The sequence below is a fragment of the Nyctibius grandis genome, chromosome 14 (assembly GCF_013368605.1).
Source record: "Nyctibius grandis isolate bNycGra1 chromosome 14, bNycGra1.pri, whole genome shotgun sequence".
NCBI classification, from domain to species: Eukaryota; Metazoa; Chordata; class Aves; order Nyctibiiformes; family Nyctibiidae; genus Nyctibius; species Nyctibius grandis.
Window position 1 is genome coordinate 14,650,737 of NC_090671.1, and position 20,777 is coordinate 14,671,513.

Below are 20,777 nucleotides of genomic sequence, written 5' to 3' on the forward strand. Positions count from 1 at the left end.
TTTCATGCTTCCCAGCTTGGAGAGAAGGTAAAAGTCTCTTGTCCAGCTCATCCTGAGGACAAACCCACCTTGTTTATAGTCCATCTTTCTAGTAAAATGACAAACTCTAACCTTGTCAGGCAGCCACTGGGTGATGAGCAAACCAGAGTGGAAAAAATGAGTGTCAGCTGTTTTGGGGGAAAAATAAGGGGAAATAGTTCAGACTGTGAGATGGTTTGAGTTGTGTACTGCCTTAGGTCAATCTCGATGGAAAGGTTTCAGTTTAAATTCTTTGTTTAGCCTGGTCCAGGATGTCTATAGAGCAAGGTGGGTTTCAGTATGAATTCTTTGAATTCAGTATTAATTCTTCTGATTAATACTGCGTGTGTATTTTGAAAGTGAAGCTGTTCACATATTCTCTTTGCTTTTAGTAATTCTGCCAAGAAAATGCTTTATCCTGGGAGAAAAACTAGGTGATTTCTTAGTGAGACTGTCAGAAATAAAAAACCTCATCCCAAAACCTGCCTCCAGAGCCAGGCTTTGCCAAAGCTTAGCAGAAGCACTTTACACTGTGCCTATTTACAATTTGGAAAGCTTCTGCTTTTAAAAAAAAAAAAATAATAAAAGAATAAATAATAAAATAAATAATAAAATAAAATAAAAAATAAAATAAAAGGGCTTGTGTGCACGTCCCTGAGGCTGCGGAGCCGCTGTGCGTGTTCAGCTCCTGGCTGCTCAGCCAGCTTCTCTTGCCTATTTGCAAAGCCCAGGAACTCTAAAAGGTAAGCTCCTCAAAATGTATTCACTTCATTTCTGTCCTAAGGGAAGTATTTTATGTGTTAAGGTAGGAATTTTTCTGTCAACTGTGTCATCCTGGTGTCTTAAAAAGAAAAAACAACCTACTCTGGCACATTTATTACTGTAGAATAAAGAATGTCCTGTTTGCTAGCATGAAATTATCAGCTTGATTTAATTAAATAAACATACAGTTCATCCTTATAGCCTGGGAAACAAGAGCTTGATCCTCAGCAGTGAGTATTTTCAGCATAAAGTCAACTTCCATGATAAAGAATGGGAATTGGAGTGTACGAAATAATTATATTTTGTCAGTGACATCCTTCTTGCATCTTTCAGCCTCTTGAGAAAGAGGTGGTGCGGGTGCTAGTAAAGGTGTAACTGTTTCTCCAAGTCACTGTTGGATTAGTTCTATCAGCTTGGTGGCCTCTCCGCTCCCTGTCCGAGTCTCTTGCTGGCGTGTGGAGATACCTGCTGCCCAACCCTGAACGTTGGCTTTGATCTGCTCGTGGAAGGCACTAGGAGTAACGAAGCGATCTTGTGCGGAGTAGTGCTGTAGGATTAATCTTTTTTTTTTCCCCTAAAGGACAAGTCAAATACAGTCTTTTCTGGAGATTCTCTATTTTTGTAGTTTTATCTGTATAAAGTAGTTGCAGGTGGTGTTAGAAACTACCAATTTGTCTGGTATCTTCCACTGTTAACTTCCAACTTTCTGCTTGCAACTACTTTGTCTAGACTGAGTTAATGGAGCGTCCCAGATCATAACTGCCCCTTCGGTGCTAGGGTTGTCTTGAACAACTGTTAGTGAGGGCTGCTGGAAACCTTGGTCTTCCTCTCTGATCACAGGAACGAGTCTTGGATGTCTTGACTGTAAAGAATTTGGGGTGTAAACTCGTGTGGTATGAAATGGCCATCTTTGGGGAAGGTGTTAACAACAGCTTGGATAATAATCTTCTGGCATCACTTGTGCAAGGTTGATTTGGCCCTGGGGTGTGGGGGAGGACTTAGCTGACCCTTAGGGTCCCTACCTGCGCTCTCCTAAATCTGTTTCATTCACCCTTTGTGTCGCAGAAAGAAGAAGTGGAAGATAACACTGATGCCGACATGGAAGGGGCTCTGATAGCCCGGGACAGAGTCGGGGTGCAGGACTTTGTGCTTCTGGACTCCCACACCAGCGAGAGTGCTTTCCTGAACAACCTTCGCAAACGATACCAGGAGAACCTCATCTATGTAAGTGCTGGCCATGTGGATTCAGGTAGCCTATAGCAGGTGAAATGTCTCTCTCTCTATATATATACACATTTAAAAAAATTGCTGCCCATCTGTTCTCCTTGCATAATCTCCTGATGTACTTGCCCCCTCTTTGGGGAGCTGTCGCTGTAGTGATGGAACAGGTTTCCCACCTGTGTGCATTGTTCTCCCTGCAGACGTACATTGGTACTCTTCTTGTATCTGTCAACCCTTACAAAGAGCTGGATATCTACACCGTGACACAGATGCAGCTTTATCGAGGGGTAAACTTTTTTGAACTGCCACCACATCTGTAAGTAGAACCCTTAGGATTTCAGTTTATCTCAATAAATTGGGTTTACTCTGTCACGCTGGGCACTAACAACAAGGATGTGTATCCACAGTCACTAGGTCTGGTGAACGCTGAGATTCTTGTCTTCCTGTAGGTGAGAATGTGTTTGTCTTCTAGCTGACTGTGAGAAGTGATGTTTAGGAGACTGTAGGGGAGAGTTATCTTGAAGATAGCTGTCCAGACTAGTGCTGGTGTGTCCTCCTTACTACACGTGGTCTAGTCAGACCACTGCCTGACTGTGCCCATGTGCAAGTCAACACCTTTTCCTTCGGTTGTCCAAAACACCCCAGTCATCTTGCCTTGTCCTCTGAGGCCCCGTGTCAGTGCAGCCAACCACAGGACGAGCACAGTGCTCATGCACAGCCTCCGTGTGGACTTCCCAGGAGGGGAAGGAACCTGAACTTCTGAACTCTGAGCTGGAATTTTTTTCGTGGCCAGAAGTTGTTGGGTGGTTTGCTGAGTAGGTTTTTCTTTTTCTTTTCCTTCCTTAAGTGGCACACTGGTGAAGGCTTTGCTATTGGTTATCTTTGTATCTGTCTCTATCAGCAGAAGTTGAGATCTTCCCTTTACTGGAATCAAAACTGGCTCCTCTGCTTTGGAAGAGGGAGTCCCTGCTGTGTATAAATAAACTGTGTTCACCAAGAATGCATGCAGCCTGTATAAATCCTACAGCAACAGTGGGAAAAAGAACAAGCCCTACCTGTCCCTCAGATACACACTGGGTTTTTGCTATGAGACCTTGAGTCAGACTCATGGTTTGAGCTGTGCTTTCCCATCAGGTACAATACTTGTAACGTTAGACGAGGAGTTAATACTTCTGAAAAACCTTTGATACTCAGTCTCCTGTTGCCATTGCTAAGAGATGCTTCTCCTCTGAATACTTCTTGTGATCCTTGTTCAGATATGCCATAGCTGACAACGCCTACAGGGTGATGTGCAGCGAGTACAACAACCATTTCATCCTCATCTCTGGGGAGAGTGGAGCTGGGAAGACAGAAGCATCCAAGAAGATCTTGCAGTATTACGCAGTAACTTGCCCAACTACAGAGCAGCTGGAGATCGTCCGTGATCGTCTGCTCCTTTCCAATCCTGTTCTGGAGGTAAAAACTGAGTAAAGGTACAAAATGCAGAAGAGTTGGTGGTGATGGCCTCAATCCACGAGACTTTGATGCAAGTCTACAACAGTTCCTCATAGCTTCAGTTACAAATTAAGCGGTAATTTGTTTAGCTGAATTCCACATTAAAGCTAGGGAAATAGATTAGTTTAGAATCATAGAATCATTTAGGTTGGAAAAGACCTTTAAAATCATCGAGTCCACCCATAAACCTAACACTGCCAAGTCCACCAAGTTGTTATTTCTTTAATCCCACTAAATTCAGTAGTAGGACTCAGCTGGTGCAGCAAATCTTTATTTCTGGAGCTTTTGTCCTGCCGTGGGTTTCAGGTTCTCAGTGACTTCATCTATCTGTTTATCCATAGGCTTTTGGAAATGCAAAAACTCTGCGTAACGACAACTCGAGTAGATTTGGGAAATACATGGATATCCAATTTGATTTTAAGGTGAGAACAAACTTAATGGACCGCTACTAAAACAAGCTTTATCAGTGAACCTCTTGGACACTCCCCAGGCAGCACAGGATTTATGAAGACTTACGCTGCAGATTTCTGACCCTATTTTTACAGGCGTTGCATTTTGTGAGTAAAGTGACTAGTTATACATCCTGAAAACTTCCTATATTACTGGCAATACTGCCAGCACTCAGTAAAAGCTGACATAAATTGTTGTAAAGCACAAGTTACACTAGGAGGACATCGAACTCTTTAGATACAGCTTGTACTGTAGTTGGATACTAACTCTTAAACACGAGAAGGCAGATAAGTAACAGCAGAAACTCCTTGTTCCTGGGTGTGGAGGAGCAGCCGTCACAGTGGTGATATTTGTACCTGTTGGTGTTGACCTGAGTGCTTTGTTCTGCCAGGGAGCCCCCGTGGGAGGGCACATCCTCAGTTACCTCATTGAGAAATCCCGAGTTGTCCATCAAAACCACGGAGAAAGGAATTTCCATATTTTCTACCAGTTATTAGAGGGTGGAGACAAGGATCTTCTTTGCTGGCTTGGGCTGGAGCGCAACCCCCAGAAGTACGCGTATCTCATCCAGGTCAGTGGGAGCTCTTCCCTTGCTCTGTGTTGTACATCTCGAAGCGTAGGGATTGCAAACTCAGTGTACTGCTGAGCTGCTACAAGAACCCGCTGTGTGTCACGTCATAGCAAAACTCCCAGGCAGGTTGGTGGCAAACATGTCTACCCTGGGTGCTTTTGTAGCAGCAACTGTCCCGGCTGTGATGGCCTAAGGGTGCAAGTGATAAGTGGCTTATAAGGGGTGATATCTCTTATTGGATCAGCTGATGTAGTTGTGGGGACAGAAACAAGCTTTTGGGCCACAGGGCCCAGTGACAGCAAGGCCACCAGAGTTTTAAAAAAGTCAATTTCCCCCGGTCTTTGTGTATTCCTCATGTTGTGTGTGTGGCATGGTGTACTGCTGCTGTGAGAAGATAAACACGCTTGAGCAAATGTCACCAAACCATTTGATGACCCTGGTCGCTCTGGTATGGTCAAGGTGCTTCTTGATTCATTGAGAAGAGTGGTCTGAGCTACTAAACAGCGGAGTAATATCTGTCTGCAAGTTACACTTTGTACAAAGGCATCTCTTCTAATGCCCCTGTGTCAGGATCTGGTATAAAATGAGTTTCTCAGGATTTATGGACCTCGTATTACAGAGGTCTATAGGTACGGTTTTGCAGTATACAGCTCACTTTGTGGTAGTGCTCTCAGTTTCCTTTCTTCCTTGGTAGTGCAGAATACTTGGGCAGAAGGTATTCTTACCATAAAACTGGAGGATGACAGTAAGCTCAAGCTCTTCACAAGACTTGGCCATTTTATGGTAATCACTATCCAAGCTCAGTGCTGTAAGTTATCTGAAGCTTTAAGTATAAGCTGAAAGATCTGATCAAATGAGCCACTTCCAGGATTAGCAGGAGTGCAATAAACTTGCTAGCTTGTTCCAGACTGTATCGATACAGGCTGAGGAAACTGGAAATGAAAGTAGTGTGCCCAGTAGTATGGCAAGTTTCTTGCTGACAATAAAATTGCTTTGCCAATTAATTGTACTAATTCATCTTTCTTTTACTCTATAGGGTCGATGTGCCAAAGTGTTTTCTATTAATGACAAGAATGACTGGAAAATAGTCCGCAAAGCTTTTTCTATCATTGATTTTACTGAAAAAGACGTAGAGGTATGCATGTTAAGAGGGACTGAGCCTGCCAAATGGAATTTAAGGAAAGACAGTAGCACACTCCTTGCTTAAAAGTGGTGGAAGTAGTCTTGTTTGGGAGAGGTGTTAAGGGTGGAATAGGACATCATTTTGGGGGGATCAAGGGAGTGGGTGGGTACAGCATGATGGCAACTGGTGGTGACATCTCCCTGAAGCAGGTTGTCTGACTCGCCTCCTTCAGCCTAGCCAATATTCTGTTTGTTAGCATGCATAGGAAAGATTAGTACCACCCCGTGGAGCTGCAGGAACCTGCTTTCTAATGGTCTATCTCTCGTTATTAGCATCTCTTTGGAATTGTTGCCAGTGTGCTGCACCTTGGGAACATTCAGTTTGAAGAAGATAGCAATGGACATGCCATCATTCGTGATGGCACACAGATCAAATGGATTTCAAAGGTATCATCTCTTCTGAGTGTCAGTATTACAAGTGCTGTGAAGAAAGCCTTAACCTTGCTGTGTTTTTCCCTTAAGGACAAAAACATCTGTTCCCAAGAGCAGAAGGATTGCTATAGAAATACCCAGCTCTTGTTATAAACTCCCTTGAATTGTAGGGCCCTTTTTCTCTGTTACACACCTCTCTGAAAGTTCCTTACTTATTGTTGCTCCAAGATGAGTATAACGGGGACTGGACTGGGGGGTTATGCCCTCCTGGTCACACAACACAGTCTAATGCTGGCCATACCCTGAGCACAAGTATTTCTTTTTCTGCAGCTACTGGGTGTGCACTTGTCCATTCTGCAGGAAGCTCTCACCCATCGGAAGATCGAAGCCAGATCTGAAGAGGTATGGATTGGTCCTGTGTAACCCCAGGCAGCTGGGAGCCACCCCAGGCAGCTGGGAGCCACCCCAGGCAGCTGGGAGCCACCCCAGGCAGCTGGGAGCCACCCCAGGCAGCGGTGGTGACAGATGAAGAGCTCTGGTCTTAGCAGTGTTGCAGTACAAACAGATCACTCTGGCTGTCTCTCTCCTCTGTATCCCCTTCCTCTTCTAGCCTGAGACATTAAACTAAAACATATTCCCAGTATTGGAGTTCTACTACTGAACAAGGTAGTAACTATTGCAAAAGGTAGGAACAGAGAGCTGCAGGCAGCCCTGTGTTTGAGCCAAACAATTTCCTTTTGTTCAGTCCCTGCAGCGCTTCCTGGGAAACTGGGCTGCCTAAACAGAGAAAAGCACTGGTAAAAACTGTTCTTTGAGCATTTTGTACCAAGTTTAGTGAAATAAAACTAAAAGGAAGTCGGAATACTTTCCTGGCTTGTCTAAATTTGTACTCTCCAACACGTAGTATCACAATCCTGCTGGCTTGTGGCCGTACACCAGACTGAAGTTACACTGATGGTAAATAAAGCTGTAGACAGCTACAGTTCAGATAGGCTGAGCACTGTGCTCTGGTATAAGACAATACGGCTGGTTCTCCAAGCCATAAGTGTGAACTGGCTTTGCAGAAGTTTGCTCTGATCATCTGTGGTGTTTATAATCTCTGGCATTTCTTTATTTATTTTTAGGTCCTAAGCCCATTGGACGTGGATCTGGCATTCTGCGCTAGGGATGCAGTAGCAAAGGCAATTTATGGACGCACTTTCACTTGGCTAGTGAACAAAATTAACGGCTCTCTAGCCAACAAGGTTGGTTTCTTGTCTTGTGTCCTCCTAGACACTGAGTTCTCCTAACATGCTAAGCAGAGTTTCTCCAATGAGGCCCTACAACACTCACCACCAGGTATCTTGGATGCTTGATAATTGATGTAGGGGCACCCCACAGCACTGAGCAGGAAAACGAGTTAGGTGTGGCAGTTGGTATGTTAAATAATTCTGGCAGTTCATTACCTGCTTTAAAGTGGTTGCTCTGTTGGCAAATGACACGAAGCTCTCAAAGAGAAAAATTAAAATTTAGGTGAAGGAAACAACATGAAACATGCAGGGAAGAAGCATCAGCTGAAGCAGCAATTACAGAGCAATGATGTTTTTAACAGGATTCAACTCAAAAAACAGTTATCGGCCTGCTGGATATCTATGGCTTTGAAGTGCTGGACACAAACAGGTAACAGCTATTCCTGAGCCTTGGGGTGATCTGTCCTCATGCTGGTGGGGGCATGTGCTGAGTCCTACATGGCTTCTTGAGTGTAGTCTTATCCCAGCAAGGCAAGATACAGGTGACTGCAAAACCCAAGTGCACTGGGAGAGCTGAACCCCTGGTGAAAGATTTAGCTTGGGTTTGGGCCATTGGTACAACGGTGTGGGAGGAATGTGTGGGTTTGATCTGTATAGAAGTGGGCTGGCTGGCTGGCAAACAGTAGGTAGTGGTGGGAGAGGTAAAACTGTCCATGAAATAAACAAAAACTAATGCTCACTTAACCTCGCTGAAGCTTTGAGCAGTTCTGCATTAATTACTGCAATGAGAAGCTCCAACAGTTGTTGATTGAGATGACCTTGAAAGCAGAGCAAGAGGAATATGAACTGGAAGGAATAGAGGTAACTTATTATTTTCCTCCTCCCTTTTTTCTTTGAAATGCCATTACACTGAGTGCTTTTGATCATCAATGAAGAAGACATCCTGCTTTTGTCTATTTTAGTTTGCATTGTTCATGTGAGAAGTACAAGATAGCCATGGGTCTCATTCTGTAACCCTTTTGCAGTGTAATTTAGCCTAGATTTCATGTACATCATTTAAGAAAGGAGTAGGACCTTCCTCAAAACTCACAAGGTCAGCAGTGACAACATCCCTGTAGCAATGAGGAACTCCAAGGGTGCAGACACCAGAAGATGGAGTGTGTTAATGCAGAGAACAAGAGGATGGTCTGGGCTGCTGAGAGCAGGAAGGCTGTAGTGTGGGGTGATGGATCACTGTGCTGTCACTTTTCCCCCAGCAGCTCAGTTGGTCCTAATTCACTACACTGATCTTTAGTGGGATTGGAGCCTGGCTCCAAAGAACTTTAAAAACTGCAAAGAAAAGATCTACCTCTAAAATTGTTCTTCCTTTTTTCCTCTTCCAGTGGGAACCAATTCCATATTTTAACAACAAGATCATCTGTGACTTGGTTGAGCAGAAGCATAAAGGAATAATCTCCATTCTGGTAAGAACAGAGTTTATGCTAATTAAAATGCCTGCCTGTGCCCTACTGTAATGGTCTGTAATCATATTTTTTCATCTAATTACATTCTGAATATTGCAGAATAAACAAATAGACCTTGTAAACGAAGGTAGAGGCTCTGTTTGCTAGAGAGCTGTGGGTTTTAAAGGCAGTGTGCTCTCCCCTTTTTGCCTGGAGACACTGAGGCATGGGATGAAGGTACGAGCAGCGACCTAGCTGGCTACAGTCAGCAATGGGGATGGGACCCAGGCTTCTTCCAAGTACCATTAGGGAGGCTGCAGAACACCAGGAGTGCTTCTCCATAGCCACCTGGAGCCAGGCATCCAGGCTCTTGTAAAGATGAACAAGGACAATTCGTCCCATCTGTCTGCTTACACAGCCTTGATGTCTGGTGCTTCAGAAGGGCTCAGCTAGGACAGAAACCTGAGAGCTGCCTCCCTCCTCCTGAGTAACCACGCTCTTTGGTGTTTCATAACAAAGTTGTACTACGTATTAGCAAGGAGGGAGTAGTCTGTTCCGAGCAGCCTTTGATCTGGTGCCTGCTGTTTCAGGATGAAGAATGCTTACGACCTGGTGAAGCGACTGATTTGAGCTTCTTGGAAAAGCTGGAAGAGAAAGTAGGAGATCATGCCCACTTCGTGACGTATGCATTTATGCTCTCTATCCTATCATAGAGGAAGCTCTTCCCATCTCTTACCCATAGCAGAGTACTGGGGAGGGAACAATTTTTGCTTTGTACCAAAGAAAATCAAGCAGCCTGTCCACTGTCTAATGTTGTGATGTGCCACACTGGTGAAGTATGACCTGTGGTGGTGGGGATTCCTATCTCCTCACTAGTGTGATGCTGATCTTTGAGTCTGGTTTCATTCCACCCTCAAATTAAGGACTAAAGATTAGATGGTTTTGGCCCATGATTTTAGCCCATGAAGGTTAGGTGGCTTTGGCCACAGATGGCTTTGTTCCCCCTCGACTCCAGGGAAAGCTGAAGATGTTGTGAAGACGAGCCTGATGCCCCAGGCTGTGAGGGGCACATAAATATTTAAGTCCATCTTGATATGTGTGAGCTTTGATTATTAACCAAAACGCCACTCATCTGGGAGATTTGAGCAGGAGCATGTTTCTTTCCTCTTCATACCCAATTTGCAGTATTTTTGGATTCAGTTTTGGTGGCAGATGAACATGTTGGGGCTGGGCTGTTCTGGCAGCTCCCAGCAGAAGCCTGCTGAAGGGCTGTGACAAGCCATCAATTCAGTCACGCTGCTGAACTGTCACCATTTCTACACCTCTGAAATTTATCACAGCCAAGTGGAAAATTTGTAGCCAACTCCCTTGTCACCACAATGTGCCTTAATACTGTTCTGCCTGATTAAAAGCTTTAAATAGAAGTGCTAGAGCTACTTAAACGGGATCTGCACTTGGCGATGCTCTTGGAAGGGAACTTTGATGTACAACGTGCTGTTGTGACACACAACTCTGCTGTTAAGTTTCAGCTTTGTAAGCAGTCACTAAACTGTGAAGCTGTTCTCTTATTTCCCTCAGGAGTCCTTGCTTTCTAAAATTTTCCTGCTATTCTTGGAAAGTTTGATTCCTCCTTTGTATTTGGGTTCTTGTTCTAGGGCAAAATATCTCAAACTGTCCTTCCCCCCACAGTTTTGCTTGGAAATTGAGGGAGCTGGTGACCTTTTCCTCATGTAGGCAATGAGAATGTATTTAAATGAATGTTATGGGAGGAAATCTTAATACTTCTGGAAAGGGTGACCATTGACAAATGGCAATGGGTAGGCACAGAGATTTTGAGGAGTTTATGGTAGCTGATTTCCATTCTCCAGCACTGAATTTTGCTGCTTAGCTGTTCAGAGTGGACAGAGAAAGGATAATTTGACTCTGGGCCATAACTGTATAGTCAGGGCATGCTGATAGAACAGACATTAGTCTCCCAGCTCTCCTACAGCTGCTTTTTGTGCAGGTGACTTTCTACACGCTGAGGAAGCCCATTGGATGCTTTTTCTCTTGGTGTTTGTTTTGTTTTTTCCTGCAGTCGCAAGCTCGCAGACCAGAAAACACGGAAATCCATCGACTGGGTGGATTTCCGCCTCCTTCACTACGCAGGAGAGGTCACTTACTGTGCTGTTGGTGAGTGGGAACAGAGTGCTGGTCTAGAAGTTACCTGAGCTTTTAAGCCAATGTGGTAGAGAATAACTTGATGTGAAGATGGGTTACAAAACATCTGCCCTCTGAAGGTGCTGATACTTAAACATGAATGCAGTGTGAATTTTGAGGATATAAACTTCCAGATTTTGTGTTCAAGTGTGTGGCCTTCAACAAGAATTAAACCACCTCCTTTTTTTTTTCCTTCAGGATTTCTGGAGAAGAATAATGATCTCCTGTACAGAAACCTGAAAGAGGTAAGAACAAAAAAAGGCTCTGAAGTTACTTTGCTTGAAGCAGGGATGTTTTGCAGAAGGTGTATTTAATCTCTGTAGCAAACAAGAACATATTTCTCCTTAGCAAAGCTCTTTAGGCACCTCCATGCATGTCCTTACAGCCGTGCCGCTCAAGCTTAGAAGCATCACGGTAGGGATAGCGTGGCTGCTAAACGTGGCAGCTTTCCCCTTGCCCTGTTTCAGGTGCTGTGCAACTCTAAAAACAGCATCGTTAGAGACTGCTTTCTGCTGTCAGAGCTGGACAACAGGAGGAGACCAGAGACTGTGAGTTTCATCTTTAGTCTTAACTTTGAATATAAACTCAACTTCCCAAGTCTTGGTTTAACCACTGATCCCCTCCTTAGTCCTGAATTCAGTGGATTATTTTTTTTTTTGCTGGTGTTACACCCCTGTTAGCTTCCAGATAGTTGAACAGTGACGTTGCTGAGACAGCAGCTAGCAAAGTGACACACTTTGATGTTATTAGTGCATCCTTCTAAAATGAGCCCTGTCCTAGCATCCAGCACTAGTTAGTTTCTGAAGCACTGCCTTGTGTGGCCAGCTCCATGGCAGGGCTTCAAATATCCCATCTAAGCACTCATCCAGGTGACTTATGACTGACTATGCTTCTAAAGCTTCCTGGTGCTAATGTGTATGTCAGCCTTTCACTTGGAGTGTTAAGATGGATATGGGGAATGAGCTGATTTCAATTACTGCAGTGATGTGTTCCACAGCTAAGAAAGTTCTTTCAACGTCCTCTTAGGTGGCAACCCAGTTCAAAAACAGTCTGACAAGTCTTATAGAAATCCTGATGTCCAAGGAGCCTTCTTATGTCCGATGTATTAAACCGAATGAGAACAAGGAGCCTGGTAAGTCATTGGGCTGAAGACACAGTTGAGATAAAGGAATGAAGCGAGGGAGACTTTAGCTTGTAGCTAGGTACAGCAGATAAAATATATTTGTGTATTTTTATATCTATAGATAGATTATATATAGAGAGAGATAAAAAATATATATTTCTTAGTTAAGCTGGCAGCAAAGTCATCACTTGGGTAGTGGTGGATTTGATCCCTTCTTTATCTGTCCCAAAACACGGACAAGTGAGTGAGCTTCCCCAGACAGGGTTTACCAGTGACTACGTGTGTTCTTACCACAGGGAAGTTTGATGATTATCTGATCCGCCATCAGGTGAAATACCTGGGCCTGATGGAGCACCTGCGGGTGAGACGAGCCGGCTTCGCGTATCGACGGAAGTACGAACTCTTCTTGCAAAGGTGAGTGGAACTGTTTTGCCCTCTAGCCAGGTAAACCTGCCCTCCCATGAGGGCTTCAGAGCAATGTCTGTTTAAATGTCAAGTCTCGGTGATAGGAGATGCGGAGGTGTCAGCAGACACTCTTCTGCATCAAAGATAACCTTTGTATGTGTCTTTTGTCTGTATCCATTTTGATCTGCTTTGGCACCTTCTGCCTTGAATAAAGCAGTAGGAATTTGGGGGGGAGAGTTTCAGAAAGGGGTTCCTCAAACATCAAGTCATTTATATTGATGTCTTGCTCATCTTTCAGGTATAAATCCCTCTGTCCAGCTACCTGGCCGCATTGGCATGGGCCAGCAGCTGAGGGTGTGGAGAGGCTCATCAAGCATCTTGGTTACAAGCCTGAGGAATACAAATTAGGAAGGTAAATTTCATTTCTCTGGCTGTGATCTCTGCTGCTCACCTGCATGGTGCTTGCCATATTTGATCCTCTGTCCTGTCTGTGACTGCAAGCCACCGTCACCATTCTGTGATGTGTCCCTTCCCAGAGAGCTGCAAGACATAGTGGTGTGAACAGATCCCTTTATCTTGGCTCTTGGTCAAGCTGTTTACGGTCTCTTTTTCAGAACCAAAATATTCATTCGGTTCCCAAAGACTCTGTTTGCTACTGAAGATGCATTTGAATTCAGAAAGCACCTGTTAGGTACGGTTCCATTCCCTTTGTCTGTATGTAGACTAAGAAGCACAGCCTGGGTGAACTGTGTTTCTGGGCTCCAGGTTCATGCAGCAGATGTACGATGGCAAGAGCTGAGGCCCCTTCTCTGCAGAGCTCTGGAGAGTCCAAGGAAAACTTAGATATCTTCTTCCAGGGTGGGGAGAAATCAGTAGTTGTATTGCTTGAGTTCTAGATATGTATTTGCTTTAGAGCTCCTTGGTCCTGCTGGTAGCTGTTGGTCCATGCCTGGATGCACTAAGTACCTTTCCCCTGGGGCTGGGATACCACCTCTCTCATCTCAGTGATACCTGTTTGTACCTGCTTGAAATGCATAAATGTGTGGGGCTGCCTAAAGGCATGTTTACCCACCCAGTAAAGGTCCTGTTTTGGCACCTTTGTTCCTCGGTGGTTGTGCAGACCCTTCTGTGCCTGGGCACGTGGGGTCTGATTGCTGGGGGCACAGCTCCTGAACACTGTGATCCTGTAGATAACGAGCAATGTCTCTGCTTCTTTTGCCAGTTTCAAGACTACAGGCCAAATTTAAAGGCTGCCTTGGAAAGAGAGAGTACAAGAAGAAGAGAGAAGCAGGTATGGGCTTTGGGATTGAGGACTCTTCTCAGGGCTAAGCTTTACAGTAGGAGCTGTAGCTTTGGGAGGTCGTGAATCCACATTGCTGCAGATAGCACTCGCTGCTTCCCTGCAGGGCTGTGGGTGTTGGGGGGAGATGCAGGTGACAGCTGTGTGAAGAGCATTCACAGAGGTCCCCTGAGTTCTGTGTAGCTCCTCAGACCGTGTGCTGCCCTCGGCCTCCCCCAGGCGTCGGCTGTGGGAGCAGCTCTGTGTGGTGGCAGCAGCCTTGGCTGTGCATGTGGGGATGTTCTGGGGTACCCAGGAATTGCCCGTTAACTGCCAGGGAAACAAACCCTCTGATCACAGTGGGCAGGCTCATAAATAATACTGCAGGCTGAAAGGCCAGCTTTGAGACGAGCTGCTTGCTGTCTGCAGCACATCACTGCCTTGATGTTGAGCTCTGCGGTGCAGGTGGTGCCAGATCAGTTATTACAAAGAAGAAAATGTTCAAACCTTCTTACTCTAAAGATCACCTGATGAGAAGAGCTGCAGAAGAGCCAGTTATAGCTTCTGCTATGTGAATTTAAGGGATAGTGTGGCACAGGACCTCTGATACTAATACAAGGACCTGGTTAATTCTTGCAGCTATCAAGCTGGAGTCTTGTTGGCGAGGAGTGCTGGCACGGAAGGAGGCCAAGAAGAGGACGTGGGCGGTTCAGATAATCAGGAAGTAACTATCACTGTGTGGTGGTCATGGGGAGGGTTGTGGGTGGTGGGTCACAGCCTGGTGATGGTCTCTGGACAACGAGTCCAGAGCACTGACAGTACAGTGAGTCAAAACCATCTCCTTCACACCCATTTCGAAGCTGTCATTGCAGTTAGGAGGACAGTTGGCAGATAGGGTTGATTGGAAATGCCTGTCACCTCTTCAGGAATTCTGACTTGCACCAATTCCTGTTGCTCTGCTGGTTTATATTGGTACAAGGGATCTCCAAACCAGTCCCTTTTGAGCCTATCCCTTCTCTTCATATACAGTCCTCCCTCTCTACTCCCTGAATACTGCATCAGAAGTAGCACTGATCTTCCTTTCTAACTCCAAAGCACTGTATTTTGGTCAACAAAACTTGGAAAAGAATGTTAATATTTGGAATATTATAAAGCTTAATATTTCCATTGCTGTAACTCAGGTGACAGTGTACCTGAGTTACCGTCAGTGGCCTGTTGGCCTGCTGTGTGCCTTCTGCGACTTGCCTTTCATTTCCACTGATTTCTGAGCATAACATGTAAGTTCTGGTTTGGATATTTTCTGTAGATTCATAAATGGCTTCATCAATCGGAAGAAACCCCTTTGCCCAGAGAACATGGAATTTGTGCAGCTTGTGCAGTACAACTACTTGATGAAGCTCAGAGACCACCTTCCAAGAAACGTCTTGGACAAGAGCTGGCTCCAACCTCCTTCCATCCTGGAAGAGGTGAGGGTTGCTGCAAACTTGGGGAGTGGTGAAGATGGCTGCTTTGTTAGGTGGGTCTCTGGGCTGGGGAAGGTCAAATGTGTTGTGACAAGATGTTACAAACAGCTTGCACCAGGCAAGTAGTTGTTGGGCCTGCAGCAGGAGTTGTTTGCACAACTTCATCGCTTTTTTTTCCTTGTTTTTTTAATGTAGACATCTGAGATGCTACAGAAAATCTGCATTAGGAACCTAGTAAGGAAATACTGCCGAGGTGTGACTGCTGAGAGGAAAGTGCAGGTAACTAATACATGGAATGCAAATGTGCGAGTTAAAACACACTGTGCGTGGGTGATATCTGCTCTCCATGACCTGTCTGACACACTGACTGCACCTTCTGACACAGCCCTGCTCCTGCTGCTGAGCAAACGTTCCTGAGCCTGGGGTCAGGTGTGTTTCAGTGGCACTTGCCACATACAGTGCAGTGCTCCTGCAGACACGTGGGTCTTAATCTTATAGCATTAAAACTGTACTTCTAATTAGGATAGATCCATAAATAAGAAAAGATCTGTAGGAGTGTTTAGTCCCTACTACCCCTTTATTTGGTGTAATACAGGAATAACCTAAAGATGTTGAGAGAAATGCAGCATGAGTCAGGTAGATACTGCATGAGTAGAAGGCTGGTGGTGTGCAGTAGCAATGTCTGGTGTAACTGCTGATGTTACTGATGGAGAAACTCCAAGAGGGTAAAGGCTGTTCCTTCTCAAAACAGTTACAGCAAAAAGTGGTAGCAAGTGCTGTTTTCAGAGGGAAGAAGGAGGGCTACCTGCAGAGCATAAACCAGCCTTTCCTGGACACCCGACTGAGTGAGTATGCAACAAACCCCTGATGGATTCAGCCACGTGCTCCTTGCTCAGGAAAAGTCTCTTTGACAAAAGAGACTCAGTTTCTAAGAGAAATTCCCATCTGACAGAGGCAGCGTCGCCTGCTGCCTTTGGGCCCTGCCGTTGGAGTTCCCTTCCTCTGTCACATTTAGTGACAGCAAACGGATTAATCTGCGAGACTTTGCTCTCAAGCTGGGGCACCTGGAATCCCTCCTGGGACAGGCAGCCACGAACCCAAGCAGAAGTCCCTGGGGGCTGGGATGGGTGGGGACCCACCCTCGCTGTGCTGGGAGGCTGTGGTGCAGCACGGCCAGCTGTGGGGATCCAGTCCCAAGGATCCGAGATGTGAATCTTGGGAATCCGTGGAGCCAGTGTTAAGTCCATAAAAGGCACGAATTCTTCTGTGCCAGGGCCTGAACCAAGAAGAGACAGAACAGCCAGTCACTCCCAATGTGGATTACTTGTCAGGCAGGAAAAAAAAATCACTGGAACAGGTTTAGAAGCAGCTGGAAGTGAAGACCCTCAGCTTAGAAGGGAGTGTACCAGGGGGACAAGGACTAATGGGATGGAGGCGATTAATGCAACTCTGTGGTGTTTTACTTGGGGGGGGGGGGGGTGCCTGTCTGCTGCCTACACTCAGTTTGTCTTTCTGGTTTGCTCCTCAGAAGAGAATGAGATAAACCCCAAAGTGCTGCAGCTCATCCACGGTGAGAAGGTCAAGGTAAGGGAAGGACAGCTGGAGCCCAGCAGCCCTTGAACCCGCTGTGCTGGAGTCCTGGGCCTGGCCAGTCCTGCAGACTGGGTGTTCTGTGGTGTCCGAGGCTGCCTTGCAGCCGTGCCTGTGTGGCAGGGCAGGCTGTGGAATAGCAGTGTAGTGAGTATATCCGTGCTTTTAAGTTGGAGATGGGTCTCAAAATGCACCTAGACAGAAATTACTTCAGATTCCTTTTAAAGAAAGCCGCACCAACCTTCTTTGGGCTGTAAAGGGCAGAAGCGCAGGTGGGTGCGCTGCACTTCCCACGGGTATGGCATAGAGGGCACAGGTAAACCGTCCTTCTCAGAGCATGATTCTGAATTGCCTGGTATAAGGAAACCAGCTGATGATAAGCAGAGGTTGGCAGGAGCTGTGGTGAGCTGGGCTCTGCTCTGCGGTGCAGTGCTGCTCCCTGCCGAGCCGCTGCCAGGACCCCGCGGCGGTGAGAAACGCTGACCCCCGCTCGTTGTTTTCAGTACGTGACCCCCGTGATAAAATACGACAGGAACGGGTTCAAGGCACGAGAGCGGCTGCTCGTTCTGACCCAGACCTCGGCGTACGTGGTGGAAATGGCCAAGGTCAAGCAGAAAATAGACTACGCCACTCTGAAAGGTAACGGTGGAGGTTGGGGGGGGCTCCCCTTTCTGCCAGTGACCTGGGGGTGGAAGGGTGAACTTCTGAAACTTGGTCCTTCAAAGATATTTGAAGCAATGATCTGCTTGAGAACACTTTTTCCTGAGGGGGGGATAAAGGGTCTGTGTGTCAGCGTGCAGCTCCTTGAAGTATCAGTTATGAGTAAGAGGAGATGGTTCTTTGAAATACTTAAATGCAGGAGGACATCACTTTCTGCTGAAATAGAGGGGAAAAAAACTTCCCTACCCCATTTATAGGTGTTTTTTAATCCTGCTATTGTCTGAACTACAGTCCAGGGGTAGGATATATACATTCTCCCTTGCCAAAACAAAGGCAGCATGGAAAGGTATGGAGCAAACAATGCATTGTGTTTAAATAACCCCTGCTGGAAACGTGTTATGGACAAGGGGGTGACAGGGGAAGAGATCTTCAGAAGGTGTTCTGGAAACTGGGAAGGTGGTGGTGGTGCTGGTGTGGAACTGCCTGGGATGGTTTTTCCTCTAATTCTTGGATTTCTTTTGAAGGTATTTCCACCAGTAACCTGAGCGACAGGATTGTAGTCATTCATGTTCCCGAGGACAACAAACAGAAGGTAGAAAATTGTAACGTAGCTACTGCGAGCTTGTGGTTAGCAGCACGGTCTTGTAGCTGACACTCCTAATATTCTCCTATGAACTATTGGGATTACCCAATTACCAATGTTTACTAATTCTGTAATTGGCTAGACCTTGTCTCACCATGAAAGCTTTCCCCTTCCTTTTTTATAGAGCCAAGGTTGCTATAAATCCTAACCAGTCCCTGGACAGGGTGTTTAACAACCCCAACTGCTCCACGCCTGTAGTAATTGCTGTGTAGCTGCTGGTCAGTGCTGTGCAGCAGTGACTGCTCTGGCGTTAGCTGCTGCGTGGCTTACGTGGGGGGTGATGCCCCATGATTTTATGCCTTGTTTTTTTTTCTTCCCAGGGAGATGTGATACTCGAGTGTGAGCACGTCTTCGAGACGGTCACCAAGCTCTGCATGCTGGCCAATAAGCAAAACCTTGTTAAAGTCGTGCAGGGAAGGTAAGGAGGGGAGGTGAATGGGTGGTATTGTGCAGGATGTGTTTTAGGGAAGAACCTGCTTCAAAGTCTTTTAGGCCTGGACTACGTAGGTCAAAACTATTAACATCACCCCAGCAGACAGTGCCCTAAGCTGATCAGAGGCCTGTTGTGCAGTAGCATCGTTGTTTTCATGGCTTCTTCTCACAAGATGGGTGCATGGGAACAAGAAAATAGAGTAAAAATCATTACAACCTATTTCCTGGGCTAATGGAACTTGCTTCCACGATGGCTGTGGTTGCACCTTGCTAGGTGTGCTGCTCTGCTCTACCACCTGCCCGTGACCCATCTGCCTAAAACCCAAACTTGTTATAAAACCTATAAGGTGACTGTACTTTAAAAACACTTTTTTCAGGTGTCTGCTGATGTGAGCTGGGTGTGGGGTTGTGGGTTTAGTGGTTTCACAATGGATCTCACAGGCACCTACTGGGCTGAGCCTGCAGGTCACCTCAGGATAACTGCTGCTCTCCCTAAAGGACTCGGCAGGCCCTGAAATGTGATTGCTGAGCGCAGGAACCTTCCCAGTCACGCCACCAAGCTAATGGCAGGTGGATGCAGTCTGTCTCTCAAATCTCTACAGAAATTGAAACTGGCATATGAAACCTGTGCTTCTGCTCCAGCTTTTCTCTCTGGCCTTTGCATTTCAATTGTAATTAGATTCTGTGTGTTCAGTGGTTTTCTCCAGGTCAGATCTGCTTATCTTCTAGTGCTTAATTGCACCAGGAAAATTCAAACGCCCAGACCGGGCAGGCATGCTCCATTCATCAAACCCTTCTGGGTTGGGTGGTATAATGCAATTGTTTAGGAAATTTACCTAAGCTGGAGGGCTCTGATCTTCTAATCTAATGAGATTTGCCAAGGGAACAGAAATAAAGGGGGCTTAGAGTAAAGCCTGTTGTGAGGAAAGCATCTAAGGAGTAATTCTGTCTGTATTTACAGTCTCCAGTTTCGCATTGGCTCTGGGAAGGAAGGGACGATGGTGTTCACCGTCGGGCAGGAGCCTCGGGTCTTCAAAGCCAAAAATGGACAACTAACAGTGGTAAGGCCTCATCTGAGCACTTGTGCTTTCTCCTTTAATGCTCAAACCCTGCAGAGAGCACAGCTAAGTGCTAGCAAGGGCCCTTTGTGTGAGTTCAGGAGGACTTGATTCCTCGTACAGAGCAGAGAGGTGCACAACTGCCCAGTCAGTGTCTACCTACCTAAGATAATGCAATGGTCATGGCTGTGTTGGGAGTAGCAGCTACACACCTTGCACATGCCTTGTTGCTGCTACTTGTTCTCTCAAGCTAGCATGGGCAGAGGGAGCAAGGCTCTCTCCTGCCTTGGGCATTTAGAGGATCTGGCCTGACCCCAAATTCAGTGTGCACCTGCAAACTTCACCTCAGTCCTCCTTCTGCCACCTCTTGTTGCCTCCTTCAACCAAGTTATTTCTGAAATTGGTTGGGGGAGGGAGGGAAAGCATCTCTTGTCACCCAGGCAGGTTATCTGAGAAGGAAGGGTCTGTCTGACCCAGCGGCAGTCTCAGCAGAACAAATTCTGGCTCTGTATGTAGCTATGGAAAACAGGGGAGCTTTGCTCCTAGTCACCAGGAACACCACACAACCTCTTTTCCCACAGGCAGGACACCTCAAGGACATAACATTTGTACTCAACTTACTGACTCCTTCCTTTTCTCATCCCAGGTGTCAACCCAGGCCAAGTCTTGATGAGAAACAGTTCCTGTTCCTGGTCACTGTCTTGGCTAGGAACGGAAAGGAGCCTGCAGGATGAGACCAGCACTCACACCTCCCCTGGAATCTCTGATGCCATAGGGCTGCTGTGATTTGAGAGTTTGCTTGCATCTTTTAGGCTCTTTTTTTATAGTTTAAAACTATTAAATTATAGCTAAATAAAGTCCATGATGTTGCTGTAACATTGCAGTGAGCACAGATGCTCATTCCACAGTCACAGGGAAACATTTAAACCAAAAGTTGCAGTTCCACATGTAAAATGTCCATCTCTGCACTCAGTAAGAGCTGAGAGCTCTGACCAGTCAGGAAGGATTACGATAGAAGCAACAGGGCTTCTCTAGCTGTACTTTGAGTCCCAGCTCACCAGACCTGCACCTTTTCTCTCAGGCAGACTGGCAAAGCCTTTAAAACCAGCAGCTTCTCCCTGGCAGGTGGAGAGCTGGTTAAACGCAGCAGTAGGGCTGGGGCTGGTGTTTGTGTTGGTGCATCA

General features: G+C 46.0%; 1 protein-coding gene across 1 annotated transcript; it reads left to right on the forward strand.

Annotated features, from left to right (window-relative positions):
• Positions 1-1,863: 1,863 nt before the first annotated feature.
• Positions 1,864-20,330, forward strand: MYO1H (myosin IH). The gene is made up of 31 exons (XM_068412562.1): positions 1,864-2,004; positions 2,202-2,317; positions 3,258-3,456; positions 3,837-3,917; positions 4,337-4,516; positions 5,553-5,651; positions 5,972-6,085; positions 6,401-6,472; positions 7,195-7,314; positions 7,662-7,729; positions 8,055-8,160; positions 8,682-8,762; positions 9,332-9,423; positions 10,819-10,913; positions 11,139-11,185; positions 11,408-11,488; positions 11,967-12,072; positions 12,360-12,477; positions 12,767-12,880; positions 13,083-13,159; positions 13,691-13,759; positions 14,387-14,471; positions 15,054-15,213; positions 15,406-15,489; positions 15,962-16,055; positions 16,739-16,794; positions 17,304-17,439; positions 17,985-18,052; positions 18,424-18,521; positions 19,497-19,596; positions 20,240-20,330. Exons 1-31 carry the CDS (start codon positions 1,879-1,881, stop codon positions 20,261-20,263), a joined length of 3,066 nt encoding a protein of 1,021 aa, XP_068268663.1. The 5' UTR covers positions 1,864-1,878; the 3' UTR covers positions 20,264-20,330.
• Positions 20,331-20,777: the final 447 nt, after the last annotated feature.